Genomic DNA, 18276 nt, shown 5'->3' with positions numbered 1-18276 from the left:
CTTCCGTGAGGTATTTTCTAAATAAGGATCTTTCACTATCAAGGAGACAAAAACCTCTTAGAATATGCCACCACGCATAACTTTTTTTGGCATGACCAGCAGTTCTTTCTCCAAACGAAGGGTGTGGCCATGGGGGCTAAGTTCACCCCTAGCCTGGCAAACTTATTTATGGGCAAATGGGAGGAGGACGTTGTCTATGACCAGTCAAGACCAGAATTGGTCCTGTGGGCTAGATATATAGATGACGTCCTCCTCCTATGGAATGGCTCCCATGATTCCCTTTGTTTATTTATGGAGGGTCTAAATAATAACGACAAGCTGATAAAATTTAAATTTGAGGCTAGTCAACACACTGTCAACTTTTTAGACCTTAAAATTTGGGGGGAAGGTGACGTTTTACTTACTTCTACCCTTTGTAAGATGACAGACCGCAATTCATTTATACCCAGTGACAGCTGCCACCATAAGGCCTGGCTTGACTCAGTTCCCAAAAGTCAATATATAAGAATGAGGCGTAACTGTTCCACAACAGCAGAGTTTAAGGCCCAATCTAAAGTACTTACGGATAGGTTCATGGAGAAGGGCTATAAGGCCAATTTCCTCAAAGAAAAATTAGATGAGGTGGAAAAACTTGATCGGGAACAGCTATTAATGGATAAAAGTGAGACTGATGGGAGAGATAAGGGCGATCAGTTTATATGTCCCTTTATCACAGGATACTCCCACCAACACTTTTCAATTCAGAAATTGCTATATAAACATTGGCATATTATTAAAAATTACACTGTATTGGGACCGGTACTCCCTGACAGACCTCAGGTGGTTTTTAAAGGAGTTCCCGCAATCAAATCACTTGTGGCCCCTAGTGTTTGTGATCCTCCCACTAGTAAACCTACGTTCTTTCAAAATCTAGTTGGTTACTATAGATGTAGGAACTGTGTGGTGTGCTCTATTAACGCTATCAAAGAAAGAAAGGTTAGTCACTTTCATTCCAACAGTACTTCTCATGATTTTCCAATAAAATCCTTTATTACTTGCTCCACTCCCAATGTTGTGTACCTCCTGACCTGCCCCTGTGGGTTACAGTACGTGGGACCTACTGTGCGACCCTTGCAGGTAAGGCTCAATGAGCACATTGGGAATATTAGGAGGGGTTATAAAGGCCATCCGGTCTCCAAACATTACTTAGAGGTACACAGACAGGACCCTAGGGGAACCTCACTTGTTGACATCAATAGATTAAAACTACCATGGAGAGGGGGGCCAAAACGACGTGCCATCTCCAAGCTAGAGATGGAGTGGATTTATAAAATTAGATGCCTCAGACCCCTCGGGTTAAACGTTGACATTGAGGTTAATGTGTTTATTGATAACGCCTAATCTAAGATTAGTTCCTTTTCCCTTTTGTTCCTTTACCTGATTTTTAATGTTTTAATGTTTGATTCCCCAATCCCTTCAGGGTGCAAGGGGAACACCAGGACGATATGATGTCATCCAATAAACTGAGAATAAACACTTCTTCTCCTATTTTTATGGTTTATTGAGCACTTACGGTGTTAACTTTTATATATTTTTATTATATATTATTTTTCAGTTTTTTAGTTTTGTTCGTGCTTGCATATTGCACTAGCAAAAGTGTTTTTTTTTTATTCTTGACAGAGGTAATTTTGGGTTCTACATTTTGTATCTGACTGTTTTGATGTCCCCCTGTGGAACTTATGTACGCCGGATGTTTGCTAAACAGCATTAGTCTATACACATCATCCGTACTTGTTTATTTTACCCTATCATCTATTTTCTCCTCCTCTTCCTGTTTTTTTGCCCAATTATTTCAGCGCAGCATACATCATATTGAGGCTTGGTGTTCTCCTGCACTCCACCAGTGTTAATTATGTTACGACACCCAGGCGAAAACGAGGTCTGGTTGACGTTTACCATTATAAAGGTGATGGCTCAGTGCATCGCCCGTGCCCCTTTGAAGACATCATTTATGACGAAACATGTAGGGTGTGGCTACGCACTACATGCCATCACCTTGTACGCCCCATGTTTGTATTGCACACGGGTGTTCGTTACTGTTTTTATTTGCCGGCTTTTTAAAATGTTTTTATGGTGGAAGAGTGTTCTCCGCATGTTTAAGCAATAAAAGGCTTATTTATCCATACTACACCATTGGAGTTTTTCTGCACTCACGGTCCTTCGGACCAGTGAGTTTTTTTAGATTGACCTGCCTGCCCCTACTACAGACATCCTAAGATCCTCCTGACGTGGGAGTTCATGTGTCCCTGCAGAGGGCTGTACCTGCCTGTGTGTCTGACCTCGCCACAGAGGAGGTCCATCGGTTCTGGTAAGCGCATAACCTTATTGTTACCTGGATGCACCTGGAGTCTGGACGTTCCCTTCACATCTCGCTCTTCCCCTTCCCTCTCATGCGGGTTGAGGTGGTTGAATTTTGGATGTGGGATCCTCGTCTATTGGACTCACCTGTGTTCTTTCACTGAACTTTTGTTTATGAATGGACTTTATTCATTTTTCAAGCATTTTATGAACGTTCACTATCACTCTTTGATTTAAATATTTTTTTCACATATGATTCACCAATATAGGATAGCCATTATATTGCAAGCGGACTTAATACAATATTTAGCATTTTTGGATTATTACATATTACACTCTAATGTTTATTTTGTTTTCTGTTTTTTAATCAAAAGCTGCCTGGAATCTCATCTTCAAAATGCGGCCAAGTAACATTTTTAATTTGTGTGTATGAATTCTGTACAATATTTTGCTGTCTCTTTCTGTGAAATAAATATAGTCTGATGTAGATTGTAGAGTGACAATTTAATCAGAGGTTTCTAAATTGGAAATTGGAAGACCTAAGTTGACACTGCAATATAAGGGAATGCTTTAGGGCACTCCCGAATAAGGCAAATCTTGTACAGCTCATTGCCAAAATACAAAATACGTTCAAGCAATTAATAATCTCAAGGGGAAAACCACACATCTTGGCAATAGATTATAGATATTTAAAGGCAATCACAGGGAGCTGTTGCAAACTTTAGAGCACCACAAAGATGAATCCCTTAGACAAGACCTCAACAATTACACACTACATACACAGCCAGGTGATTTTTGAATTGCAATTGCTGCCAAAATATTAGAATATGTGGCTTACTAGAAGCTTCTGTGCCCCAAGAGCTAATGCCAGCCCTTCAAGTTGGGCGAGAGGCGGTTCAGTCTTAAAATGTATAAAGGGTTCTTTTACTGTTGAAGCAGAAAGGATGTGGAACTCCCTTCCACAGTAGGTTGTAGGTGGTGTTGGTAGGGAGTGTAGATAGGTTAAAAAAAACTTGTGTTTCTTAGTGAACACAATGTTCAGGGATATTGAAAATGCTAGTGACACACACACACACACACACACAGAAATAGAGAAAAATCTCTGCGCAACGGACTAAATGTTAATGAAGGGTTGGAGGGGGTTAGAACTGCTGCCTCTACTAATTACTACCACTAGCAATGATACATAATAAGAAAACAAAGTAGATATGGCGCTGTTCTGCTGGTATCACATAGTGGTATAAAAATATATGGGGTGTTTCCTTTGAAAAATCCTAGAGACTAAGAAGATATTACACTGTGTATTGATAAGTATCACCAAAGTGTATCAATCGAATAAACCAACCAAAAATTACTTTTACGCTGTTATTTTACATTAAAGCTAAAACCAAACAAAGCAAGTGATTCCTGGTGCAAAAAAATCCATATATCCGTTAAGGATAAAATACTAAGCAAAATTGTGATACTTGCTGAACCAATCTAAAGTGCAATTACAAATGATATGCTTACATAAAACTTTCCAAAGTGCTAATTATTAAAACCACCAAACAAGCAGATTTCCTAGGTCTACATTTCTATAGTGTCCATTATACATATAACAAGTGAAAATAACATCAAAAAGCCAAGACTGCTGGATGATAAAAATATGAAAATGAATAAATGAAAATAAAAAGGTAATAAAATAAAAAAAAAATAAAATAAATAAATATAAAAATAAAAATAACGATAATAATATTGGATTTTAAATTATAAAGTGCTCTTGTGCCCGTGAAGGAAATCCTCTTTAAGTCAGATGGACTTTTCAGTGAGTGAACACACCGTGCATATCTTAATTCGTGTTCCTATTGCAGCTGCACTCACCAGATTCTTCTCCCCCTCCTGGGGTTAAAAGCATACACAGTATGTGCCACTGTGTAGCAATAATGAAAGAAGATCGTCCTTAGTGCTGGCATTTGGAAACCCAGTGATGGGATATGCCTTTCAGATATGTTGTATATCCTGGTTTATTTTTTGCTTTCATGTTGCCCCATCTCTGGGCTGATTTAGGCCCCAGGGGAGTACTATCCTTCGTTACGTTACCTTCTCCCCGGAGCTGCACACCAACAACCAAACCCCTCAGGGATCAGAGCTAAAATGGAGGAAAGTCAGATTTCCCACAAAGATGTTACCCGACTTGAATGGAAGCTGAATGTGTATGAGCTGTGCTTGTAGACAAGGACACACAGTGATGCACAGAACAGACAATAGAGACTTGAATGCACTATCACCATGGCTTAACCATTTAATTTATTCATAGCTGTAAGCTACAAGCTCATACTGGAAATATAAAAACACAACTTTAAGAGAGCAAATTTTCCATGGATGAGGGCTACCCTCCAAGACTTAGACTGGGGGGGAATATTGGCATCGATGTACACAGAACAGAAATTGGAATTCTTCAAAAAGACTGTATTTGAACGCACTGCAAAATATATTCCCATAAACAATAAGTTTAAAAGGCTAAGAATAAAACCTATGTGGCTCACGGCCAAAGATAAAAACTCTAAATAATTCTCTAAAAAATTCAAATATATAATTAGTAAAAAGGTTAGGTCTGAGCATGTAGACCCTTTACAAAATAATCTAGAGTGGGTGACTGGGGACAAAGAGAAGGCAAATTTATTAAATACTTTCTTCAGCTCTGTGTATACAAAGGAGCATGGGGGAGCTCATGTCCTTAATGGGGATGGTATTGACACAGCCCCAAATGATCCACAATGGCTGAAAATTTATATGGTCCAGAAATATTTAACAGAATAAAGGTGGAAAAAGCACCTGGACCAGATGGCATACACCCATGAATCCTAAAAAAATTGAGCTCTATCATTTCAAAGCTATTGTTTCTATTTTTTAGGGACTCTTAAATGACTGGCATAGTACCACTGAATTGGCGTAAGGCCAATGTGGTGCCTATATTTAAAAAGGGTTTAAAGTCTTTACCATGTAACTATAGACCTGTTAGTTTAACTTCTATCATTGGGAAGATACTGGAGAGTTTAATAAAATACCACATAGATGAGTTTGTGCTGAGAAAAAATAAATTTAAGCAACAGACAGCATGGATTCATTAAAGAGACAGTAGTTGTCAAACAAATCGTATTTCTTTTTATGAGGAGGTAAGTAAAACCTTGGACAGAGAGGTGGTTGTGGATGTGTTATACTTGGATTTTGCAAAAGTGTTTGACACAGTTCCTCACTCACACATGGCTAATGTATAAGGTAAAGTCTACAGGTTTGGAAAGATCAGTTTGTAGATGGATAGAAAACTGTCTAAAAGACTGAATTCAGAGAGTAGTGGTTATGACTCTTACTTTGAATGATCTAAGGTTTTCAGTGTTGGACCCCTACTTTTTAATATATTTATAAATTATATAGGGTCTGGGATTAAAAGTACCATTTCAGTCTCTGCAGATGACACCAAGCTATGCAGTGGAATAAGGTCCTTACAGGATGTCTCAAACTTACAAGCCGACCTCAATGCACTGTTTAATTGGGCAACTATATGGAAAATAAGGCTTAATGTTGATAAATGTAAAGTTATGCAAGTGGGGGCTAAGAATATGCATGCATCATACATACTAGGGGGAGTACAACTGGGGGAATCTGGGTGCTTTAGTAGATCATAAGCTTAATAAAAGCATGCAATGCCAAGCTGCGTTTTCCAAAATGAGCAAAGTCCTTTCTTGTATTAAGAGAGGTATAGACTCTAGGGAGAAACACATAATTTTGCCCCTGTACAAATCATTAGTAAGACCTCATCTGGAATATGCAGTTAAGTTTTTGGCACCAGTTTACAAAAAGGATATTGAGGAACCGGAGAAAACGCAGAAAAGGGGAAACCAAACTGATAAGAGGCATGGAGGAGCTCAGCTATGAGGATAGATTAGAGGAACTGATGATTCCCCCCCCTTTTTATTGGTTGAACTAGATGGACTTGTGTCGTTTTTCAACCTGACTAACTATGTAATTATGTATTTCAATGCGATCTGCATTGAAATACATTCAGTGGAGACCAGAGAAGACATGCAGGGTCTCATGTCTTCTCATGTCTTCTGAGAGCTGGTCACGAAATCATTGTCACATAGGGGACTATTTGTACCCTGTGTAATAAAAAAAAAGTTGACCAAAAATAAATACATTTTTAATTGCAAAAAAATAGTAACACCCAAGCACATAAAATCCCCCCCAAATTTTTGAGCCCCTTCCCCCACATATACACACCTACGAATGACATACAAAACTACCACTATTTCATTCTCTAGGGCAGTGGTGGCGATCCTTGGCACCCCAGATGTTTTGGAACTATATTTCCCATGATGCTCAACCACACTGCAGAGTGCATGAGCATCATGGGAAACATCTGGGGTGCCAAGGTTCACTTGCCATCACAGCTCTAGGGTGTCTGCTTTCAGAAAATATATAATGTTTGGGGGTTTTATGTAATCTTCAGGCCTAAAATTATTTTTTAAACATCTGTGCAAAAAATGCAAAAACGGCTCTGGCAGCGAAAAGGTTAAGTAGTTCTAAAGGCTTTTAAGGTAAAAAGCCTTCTGTGCCACAGGATCCCCCCAGACCCCCCTTATGCTTACCTGATCTCGACCCAGCACTGTGCCAAAGAGCAGCAGCTCTCTTTGCTCTCTCCTTCCTCAGAGGGCAGATTGATAGCAGTGACAACCATTGGCTCTTGCTGCTGTCAATCAAATCTTGAGATGAGGGAGTGGGGTCAGGGCCCAGACAAACTGCCTGTGTCTATAGGGATCTAGCCCGAATGAGTGCCCCCATAGGAGGTGGCTTGCTATGGCAGCACTTGCCAATGAGTGCCAGTGCAGGAGCCCCAGAAGAGGAGTTTCGGGTGTTCTCTATGCAAAACCATTGCGCAGAGCAAGTAAGCATGACATTTATATTATTTTAATCTGTTCCCGCCTGCGCTATTGTCGAAAGATGGCTACAGTGCAGGGTTACTTTGCCGGGAGGGCATCCATGGACATCCTCCCATGTTCGTGCTGCCCGCTTGCCCTCTGCAGAGCATGGAAGGCACACTCTGTGATCGCTGCTATCTTACATATCGGGGTAAAGGACCATCACCGGGGCCCTTTACCTCGTGATCAGCTGTGTCCAATGAAAGCTGATCACGATGTAAACACAAGCCGATTATTGACATTCTTTTCCTCATGCCAACAGCGTGAGGAGAGGAGAGCCGATAATCGTCTTATGGTAAAGGGACATCTACACTAATAATCAGGGCACTGATTATCAGTGCCATCCCAACAGTGCCCACCAGTGCTGTCAATCAGTGCCCACCAGTGCCCCATCAGTGCTGCCAATCAGTGCTCATCAGTGTCACCTATCAGTGTTGATCAGTGTTCATCAGTGTCACCTATCAGTACTGCCTATCAATTCCCATCAGTGCCGCTTATCAGTGCTGCCTATCAGTGCTCATCAGTAGGGGTGGGCCAAACACCCCCTGGTTTAGTTTGCACCAGAACACGCGAACAGGCAGAAAGTTTTTGCAAACATGCAAACCCTATTAAAGTCTATGGGACACAAACATGAAAAATCAAAATTGCTAATTTTAAAGGCTTATATGCAAGTTATTGCCATAAAAAGTGTATGGGGACCTGGGTACTGCCCTAAGGGACATGTATCAATGCAAAAAAAAGTTTTAAAAACTGATTTTTTTTCAGGAGCAGTGATTTTAATAATGCTTACAGTGAAACAATAAAAATGAAATATTCCTTTTAAATATTGTGCCTGGGTGGTCCCCTTCGTCTGCCTGTAAAGTGGCACATATGTGTGATGTGTACAACAGTGCCGCAGCAAAATGACATTTCTAAGAAAAAAATGTAATTCAAACTTGCTCGTGGCTGTAATGTATTGCCGGCTCGTGGCAATATAGATGAAAAATCAAGGAAAAAATTGGGGGGGGCCCTTCGGGTCCGGTATGGATTTAAGGGGAACTTCACGCCAAAATAAAAAAAAATTGGTGTGGGATCCCCCCCAAAAATCCATACCAGATCCTTAACCATGCAAGCAGCCTGGCAGGCCAGGAAACGGGGGGAAGAGCGAGCGCCCCCCTCCTGAACTATACCAGGCTGCTTGCCCTCAACATGGGGAGGCTTCTTTGGGATCCCCCCAAAGCACCTTATCCCAATGTTGATGGGGACAAGGGCCTCATCCCCACAACCCTGGCCTGGTGGTTGTGGTGGTCAGCGGGTGGGGGGGCTTATCAGAATCTGGAAGCCCCCTTTAACAAGGGGGCCCCCAGATCCCCCCCTATGTGAATGGGTGTGGGGTACATTGTACCCCTACCCATTCACCAAAAAAGTGTCAAAAAGTAAAAACCACAATAGACAGTTTTTGACAATTTCTTTATTAAAAAATAAATAAACAATGTCCCGCGATGTACAGCCATCATCAATCCCGGTGACTGCTGTCTTTTGGCTGTGACAGCTGTTAGATAAGGCAAGGATGGGGCCACCCGCTGACGTAACTGGATGACTCTGCCCCCTCATGATGTCTGAAGGGGGCAGGTCACTCGGTTACATCACCGGGTGGCCCCACCCTTGCCTATATAACAGTTGTCACAGGTAAGAGACAGCAGTCGCCAGAAGGCCTCCCATTGAGGTGGAGCTTTTTTTTAATTTTTCGGGTTCGCCGTGTGGTGTAATTGAAGAGGATTGGACATCGCCGGACACTTTTTTTTTTTCCTTTTTTAATAAAGAAATTGTGAAAAACTGTCTATTGTGGTTTTTACTTTTTGACGCTTTTTTTGGTGAATGGGTAGGGGGTTTAGGGGGGCCTGGATCTGGGGGCCCCCTTGTTAAAGGGGGCTTCCAGATTCTGATAAGCCCCTCACCCACAGACCCCCACAACCACCAGGCCGGGCCAGCTTTGACGGGGACAAGGTGCTTTGGGGGGGACCCCAAAGCACCCTCCCCATGTTGAGGGCAAGTGGCCTGGTATGGTCCAGAAGGTGGGGCGCTCGCTCATCCCTCACTTTCCTGGCCTGCCAGGCTGCTTGCTCGCATAAGGGTCTGGTATGGATTTTGGGGGGACTCCAAGCCATTTTTTAAAATTTTGGCATGGAGTTCCCCTTAAAATATATGCCAGACCCAAAGGGCCTGGTATGGATTTTGGAGGGGAACCCCCTGCTGTTTTTTTTACATTTTGGCATGGAGTTCCCCTTAAAATCTATGCCAGACCCAAAGGGCCTGGTATGGATTTGGGGGGGGGGGGGGTTTACCTAATTCTGTCATAGGGTTCCCCTTAACCACTTCAATGCACTATTACATACTCTGCACTGACTGCACTGTATATATAGTGTACACTGAATGCGCTGTGTATATATATATATATATATATATATATATATATATTAATACATTGTTTGCACTATGTATATATATATATATATTAAACTGCCTACACACCACAAACTAACCTGCCTAATCTAGCTCAAGTTCTCCTCTCCACGTTATTATCACACTATACACGGCCACCATGTAAGCAGGTGTGGGGTGTGGACTTAGCCCCCTCAGCCATGATTGGCCAAAGGATAGTGTGGGGCATGGACTTAGCCCTCTGAGCCATGATTAGCCAAAGGCACTCTGCCTTTGGTCAATCCTGGCTCTCACAGCAGATCGCGCTATGATTGGCCAAAGCATGCAGGTCAGGTGCATGCTTTGGCCAATCAGCAGCCGTCAATGCCCAGCGATCTTGCAGTGCATTATGGGGCGGTCTGCGGCGATCGATTTGACTCCAACATCGGGACTATCCCTACTCATCAGTGCCGCCTATCAGTGCCACCTATCAGTGCTTCCTCATTAGTGCCACCTCATCAGTGCACACCAGTGCTGCCTCATCAGTGCCTATCAGTGCAGCCTCATCAGCGCACATCATTGAGGGGTTCAGTTTGATCCTCCTGCTTGCCTCTCTCCCTGGCAGCTGTGGGGTTAAATCTGTGTGAAGCTGTTTGTCTCAGTTTGGCTTTGTTGGTAATGATGACCTGTGAAAGCATGTATCCCTCCTCCTCCCCCTCTGTTAGTAGAGATAAGTACAAAGTGTCAGCAATGTCCCACTGTGTAATGATTATTGACAGTTGCTCAGCTATCTCCTTCTATGAAAGTTTGCAGCACCTGTGCCTCAAATGCTTTCCAGTGTTTATGGGGCTAACTGTTTTCACAGTCTCCAGCTTGGCATTCAAGCTACATTAGTGTGATTGTCAGGGGAAGGGCGACGGCGAGTCTAGAGATGGGAGGGGAGTTCTGTGATGTCAGGACAAGAGTCAGAGGGAAAGGAAGTATCACGAAAAAAAGGGGGACCTAGGTTACAGGGGAGGACGAAGGAGGGGGGTAGGAGCCTGAAAACCTTACCGTGCCAGCAGTCAGAGAGAGGTATATGGAGATATGTCGCCCAAGGCTGCCAAGTTTGTTTAAAGAGGTTCTGCCCCTCATTAACAATACTAGCAACCTTTTCATGAATCATAATCTACAAAATTCTATGTTTCAACTGTTTAAAGGACACTGAGGGCATCTTCCATGCTCCTGCTATAGTGATCTAAGAACAAATTAAACCAAACAGTTCAGTAGGTGGGGTCACCCAGGTGGTAATTCATTAAGCAGCGCAAGACTGGCCTGTTGTTGGACAACCCTGTCTAATCGTGGATTTTTTAAATGAAAAGCTGCAGGCTATGTGTCTTTTTAAAAATATGGCCTACTGCAATTGCTTCAATGCTAACGATTGCGTGTCTACAATACTTCCAGCTGCTGTCTATGAAATAATACACTCTATGTTTAATTTTTTTTGTAAAACCCGCACAGTCTCTGCCTCTGAAATTGTGACCTAGTAAAAATGACAACATAGTGTGCATGAAGGACCATATTTCTGGCTTTTGTTTTAGAAATAATACACTCTAACTTTTATTTCATGATAATAACTGCCTCTTCACATCCTATCAATCTGCTTACATACTCCCCAGCGACTGTACTGTTTGTGTGGCTATTGTCTCTGAAACCCGCGCTCGTTTTTATTTCAGAAAAAACTCATCCTTGGAATGTGTATTGTAGTTTTGAAGTGTTTTTGTGGATTCTTTATTGACATTTTAGTAAACGTTTAAGTCATTACAGTGTGGTACTGTGAAAAATGAACATAAGCTACACTATGAGACTGTTTTGCCACTGGACAGTAAAAAAATCAATTACACATGCAAAATATGTGATGGCAGAATACAGTGTCATAGGTGCTGTCCGTGAGAATTGTACTGTTCTATAACACCACATACAGCCTAAAAGCATCTCCCAAGCATGTATTAGAAAAAAATTGTGTTTTTCTGTGTTGCCCTCAGATGGCAATGCTAGGCTCTCTATGCCCTTTGTCTGACAATCCCTTTCCTATTAGCTTTGAAAATAGCTAAAATCACTCCATTAACTTTAAAGTTTGCAGTTTCCGGAATTTACCATACATTTTACAAATGGCCTGCAAATCATACCCAGGCTAATTGTCTCATTCCTACTAAAAACACTAATGCATTTTGTTTTCCTTCTTTCCCTCCCTCTCCTCCTCTCTACCTTCCTAAGAAAACAGTGGCATTATGTTTAGCCTACACACTGGTCAATAAATGCAAAGCGTAATTCATTGTAATCAACACTTACTACTAGTGAAGAAGTCTGGGAAATATTTTTATGTTGTGGTTTGATATATACTGTAGATCTGTGGAAAGCAAATATAGGAACAACCACTTGCGTATTTGTTAACCAACAGTACCAAAGAAAAATTAAATCATTGGAATGGGTTATAGACAGAAACATATTTACCAACATACTGACATTAGAACAATTAGGGTGTTAGAAAATCCTCATAGTGGGACTTTACAGGCAAGATGAAACAATTGTGTCAAAACAAACCATATTGTCAATCTTTATTTATACATATCAATAAAACTGCAGCTGTGGTACTTATTTTGTAAAGCTGCACATCATCATTACAGCACATTGATTAGTAATTTAAAGGTATGGAATGTATCGGTTATCTATAGGGAACCTCAGGTGCAGTTGGCACTTATAAATACCACGACTCACCTCATTGGGTGGTTGCAGTTTTTTTGATTTAGAGACCTGACATTATAGTCTTGGGGTAGAACTTTAATACACTTCCGCCTTTGGTGTATGCATAGGTGGCCTTAGTGCACCCTAATTGATTCAAAGCTGATTTGAGCTCTTTATGTGGCACCTTGTTGGATAAGTGGGCAGCAGCATCTGGTTTTAAAGTGACGGCAGTATACTTTATTTTTCTGCTTTACTACACTGTGAGTGCATGCAAACATATTAAAGATTCCATGATATTTGGAATATGTGTATATATACTTATACAATGTATTCTGATTTAGACAAAGTATACCCTTTACACTGCACAGCCCTGAAGAAGGAAATCCATTTCTGAAACGTCTCTACGAAAGACCATTTTTTGTTAGCAGGGAATGTGAGGTATCGATGTATCAATGTGCTGTAATGATGATGTGCGAGTTTTACAAAATAAATAAGTGACACAGCCGCAGTTGTTTTAATATACTTTTGTTGATCTATATAGACAAAGATTGACAATATGTCTTTTAACACAGATGTATCATATTGCCTGAAAATAAAAAGAAGAAAGGTGATAACTTAGTGATAAAATGTATGAATTAATTGCAACAGCACATATTTCTGTCCATGACTTGCACATGTAGATGTGGTGAATTCTGTGAATAGTATGATAGTGATTATGATCAACAAACCAAAGAAATGGGTACATCCCAAAAGTTTGTCCTCAGTTTGTATGTTAGTGCAAATGAAAAAAAGGATTATGGACAGTATCCAGTTGTCTTTGTTGCAAGTATATTAATACAACTACAATCACTGGAGGAGCAAACAGTTTCTCTTGATAAGAAACACTGGGATCAAGACACAATAGAATTTTTTTGTACTTACCAAAAATTGTTTTCTCTATGGTGTCTATTTATTAGTGTTTTTCACCCAAGATTCTCTAATATTTCTAACTAAATCTTAAGTAAAAAATGTATGATGAAAGTGTGACTCCTGGGATAAAACATTAGAAAACAGACCCCTTAATGTGCATTTTTATCATTCATGTATTTAATTGTAGAATCTTAACTTTTCCAGCTCTGATCCCAATCTCTAATTGCTCGTTGAGTCTCTGCCCCCTTTCTTTTTTTTACATCACGTGTGTAGGCTCCATCACACATTTTCCATCGGATTTTCTGACACACAAAGTTTGAGAGCAGGATATTACATTTTCTGACAACAAAATCCGTTGTCGGAAATTCCGATCGTGTGTACACAAATCTGATGGACAAAGTGCCACGCATGCTCAGAATAAATAAAGAGATGAAAGCTATTGGCCACTGCCCCGCTTATAGTCCCGACGTACGTGTTTTACATCACCACGTTTAGAACGATCGGATTTTCCAACAACTTTGTGTGACCGTGTGTATGCAAGACAAGTTTGAGCCATCATCCGTCGGAAAAAATCCTAGGATTTTGTTGTTGGAATGTCCGAACAAAGTCCGACCGTGTGTACGGAGAATAAGAGTTTTAGCAAATTTCATAACAGATTCGTACCTTCTTCTGTAGATACAGAAAATACCATTCAAGTAACTTACCTCAAGCTAAATGGGATGGTCTTTTTCTATAATTAATAATCAGTGTATGCTAGGCATTTTTGGCCTGTAAATCACCAAAGATGAAATGTATGCTACATTAAACCAAGTATAGTGTTCAGGGGTCTGACATTTTGCCTGCAACATGGTTTAAAAAAACTAAATTTTAATTGTTTGTGTTTTTTTAAATCATAGATGGCTGAAATGTAAAAGGTAAATTTTAATCGTTTACAATGCAAAATGCCCAGTGTAATCATTATTTACAATATATTACAGCAAAGGTTTAACAAAAGTGTAGTTTTCCTTTAACACACTGAATTACTGATTATTTTTCCATGAAGTGCCACTGAAGTAGAACATTTAAAATGTCAGAATTCTTGTTCAATTCTGTCAGCTGGTCCTAGATGTTCTTGACAATACAGTTATTAATTAGTAATTTTACACTTGGCAGCTGTCTCCTTCGATAACTGCGCACTGAGATAGCTGAAGATGCCATTAAGAAGCTAACATTATTCTACGCATAATGGAACATTATTTAGAAAAGCATATGAGCTGGTTAAGTGATTTTTTTTTTTGTTACCTGTTACAGGTACTTCCACCGACCGGCAGATGGCTCAGAAGCTATGTTTGACCCAGTGTCCATAATGAATGTGGACATTCTAAATTACTGCCAGAAAGAAGCTTGGTGCAAATTGGCATTCTACCTGCTGTCCTTCTTTTACTACCTGTACAGGTAAGTTATATGATACCTCAAAATTGATTTTTTTTTGGGAATGAAATTTCACATTCAGTAATCAAGCTTACTTCTTCTTCTTAAAGCGGAGTTCCGAATAAAAAAAATACAATTAAAAGTCAGCAGCTACAAATACTGCAGCTGCTGAATTTTAATAATCGGACATTTACCTGTCCCAGGGTCCAGCGATGCGGGGGGAACGAAGCCCTGCTCGTCTCCCCCTCCTCTCTGCGGCCCCGGCATTGTAACTGTGGGCACCCGGCTGTGGCCTCACAGCCGGGCACCCACTGCGAATGCGCAAACCGCGCCGTGACTGGCCGGGCAATCATCTGGGACCTGTGACGTGACCCAAATGATTGCTGAGGGGGAAGGGGGAGAGGTGATCTCCCTTCCGGTGCCGCAGTGCGCCGGGAGAAAGTGGAAGCTGGGACCCTCTGAAAAGAGAGTACCGCCCCCCCCCCCAAAAAAAACATGCCAAATGTGGCATTGTCAGGGGTCACCTCCCTTAAAGCGGAAGTTCCATTTTTGGGTGGAACTCCGCTTTAAGTTTAATTAAAGATTTATCTTTTCTGAATATATTTTTGTCAAAGACTTAAAGTGCATATAAACCCTAACAATAAATTTCTCTTTGCTACCTTTTGATCTGTTAAATATAATATAAAAGGAGATTTGTTATATCTGTTCAATAACTGCAAAAAAATCCTGCTGTCTCCTGTCATGTGCCCATTGCAGACTTATTTCAAGATCTCAGGCAAACCTACACAGGTTAATCTGGGAACTACAGAACACTTACTACCTATGTTATGGAGATGAGAGAGAGGGAGGTGTTCTATAGTCCTAACAACGTTCCTTTCCTAGGGTGACAAAGAACAGGTTTGTGGCGAAACCATAATAATCTAAAAGTGTAAATGAATTCAGAGAGATATGTATACAGTCACATAGACATTATACTAACAACTTCCAGTTGTGCAGGGTATCTCAACATTGTTTAAAAGAAAAAAATATATAATAAGAGTGGGTATGGTGCTGCTAATATAATAAATTAAATTAAATTGAATTTTGTTGTGCAAAAAAAGGTAAATATTACCATATACCAAAAAAGTAGCAAAAAACGCAATATATAAAAATTATATGACTCTTGTCCACCTATTAGATTCAAAGACTTTGTTTTTTAATCACGATTCTTAATCACGTTTTTCACCAATGGACTTCATATTCATTTCATATATGTTTTGATTTATTTATGCATGTGGAACTTCTATATATGATATGCGAGCATTGTGTAAACTTATTTATGCTCTATATGGTATGTCTACCTTAAGCTAACACTGGTTCATTTGCACTATATTTTGCTTATCTGCACATTTCTGACAGTAATGAATTGCATTTGATGCCAGAGGATTTTATGTATATATTGCGTTTTTTGCACATTCTTTGGTATATGGTAATATTTACCTTTATTTACACAACAAAATTAAATTTAATTTAATTTATTATATTAGTAGTGCCATACCCACTCTTCTTTATTACTGACATCTGCTTTGGCAGTTGATTGGGGGGCAGTAGCTTGTCACACAACTTGTAATTGGGCGGCACAGTGGTGTAGTGGATAGCACTCTCACCTAGCAGTAAGAAGGGTCGCTGGTTCGAATCCCAACCACGACTCTACCTGCCTGGAGTTTGCATGTTCTCCTTGTGCCTGCGTGCGTTTCCTCCGGTTTCCTCCCACACTCCAAAGACATCCTGGTAGGTTAATTGGATCCTGTCTAAAATTGTCCCTAGTATGTATGAATGTGAGTTAGGGACCTTAGATTGTAAGCTCCTTGAGGGTAGGGACTGATGTGAATGTACAATGTATATGTAAAGCGCTGCGTAAATTGACGGCGCTATATAAGTACCTGAAATAAAATAATAATAATAAATAATAATTTTAGACGTTTAGTCCATAGCGCGGCAGGACCCTTTTTCCTTTCTCAACATGGTTTTGCCATATGATATTTGTCAGAGGTAGGCCTGCTGTACTCTCTCAGTAACAGACCTAGTCAGGCACACCCCTCTCTTCCGCTGAAAAACAAATCTATGTGAGGACACCTGTGGTGAACGGTGTGATTTACTGTTACTCAGTTATACTAGTATAGAGTACTGGAGTGTGAAAGTAGAAATCAATTTGTATTGAAATAAAAAGTATTTTGGGCAATTAAAAACCCAAATCAAAAACAAATAACATACAGGAGCACTGGACCCTGGACCATATGGAGCTAAAAACGCTTTTAACTTCATTTGGGATCTAAGCATTGAGTATTCTAATGCCTGGTACACACTAATGCCCTGTACACACGGTCGGACATTGATCGGACATTCCGACAACAAAATCCTAGGATTTTTTCCGACGGATTTTGGCTCAAACTTGTCTTGCATACACACGGTCACACAAACTTGTCGGAAAATCCGATCGTTCTGAACACGGTGACGTAAAACACGTATATCGGGACTATAAACGGGGCAGTAGCCAATAGCTTTTGTCTCTTAATTTATTCTGAGCATGCGTGGCACTTTGTACGTCGGATTTGTGTACACACGATCTGAATTTCTGACAAAGGATTTTGTTGTCGGAAAATTTTATAGCAAGCTCTCAAACTTTGTGTGTCGGAAATTCCTATGGAAAATGTGTGATGGAGCCTACACACGGTCGGAATTTCCGACAACAAGGTCCTATCACACATTTTCCATTGGAAAATCCTATTGTGTGTAGAGGGCATAACAGTTTTCTTTCGTTCAACCCAGTGGGTTGAAGGAAAAAACCCTGACAGCTTCGGTCAGAGTCGCTGTACTAACAATCCGATGTTAGTACAGCGATTTCCTCTGCTGAGCTATTGTGTTCTGACAGGGGGACGCCCCTCCCTGCCAAAACACTCCGATCAGCGCTCTCAGCCATTGGCTGAGAGTGCTGATTGGGAGCCGGTCGGCAGCTGGTTTTGCAGCATGCTCAGCCGGCTTCTGTTGGACCAACTAACATACACACAGGCCAATCATCGGCCGTTTTTTTTTTTAACCAGTCGATGTCTCCATTTGGCTAAAGGTTATGCTTTTATTGTGGCATACAGCACTGAACGATAAGCAATGCTGAATGCTGTGTCAGGTGGTTAATAGTGATAAGGAAACGGATTTTATTACTTAATGCTGTGTCACTTAATGATTAAGGAACACTGTTTGTGTGCTTCTGTAGGCATTTTCCCTAGAAGTTTAAAAAAATACTGATGAGCATTGATGTGCTGTAGAGTTCTTGTAAATCCATGTCCACCCAAAGCAGTGAGTTCAGGAAATTAAATTTTTTACATATTTCTTAAAATGTAGGTAGGTTTTCCAAAGTTTTGGAAAGAGTAGGAAACAATTAAGTTGTGTTTTTTTAATTTTAATTTTTTTTTTATGTGGTTAGGGTCCTGTTGGGAAGATTTCCATTCATTTTCTGTCCTAGGGAAACAGGAAATAAAAGACGATCTCTTCAAACTGAGGA

General features: G+C 40.5%; 1 protein-coding gene across 2 annotated transcripts in view; it reads left to right on the top strand.

Moving 5' to 3' along the window:
• The window catches only part of LOC141112370 (protein cornichon homolog 2), a 411398-nt gene that overhangs the window by 370646 nt on the left and 22476 nt on the right, over positions 1–18276 (top strand). For both annotated transcript variants that reach the window (XM_073605161.1, XM_073605160.1), the window contains one exon: positions 14619–14762. In XM_073605161.1, coding sequence (XP_073461262.1) covers positions 14619–14762 — 144 coding nt within the window. The remainder of the gene's footprint in view (positions 1–14618; positions 14763–18276) is intronic.

Source organism: Aquarana catesbeiana, linkage group LG11 (genome assembly GCF_042186555.1).
Source record: "Aquarana catesbeiana isolate 2022-GZ linkage group LG11, ASM4218655v1, whole genome shotgun sequence".
NCBI classification, from domain to species: Eukaryota; Metazoa; Chordata; class Amphibia; order Anura; family Ranidae; genus Aquarana; species Aquarana catesbeiana.
The sequence above is the reverse complement of the archived record's forward strand: the minus strand, read 5'-3'. Positions and strand labels throughout refer to the sequence as shown.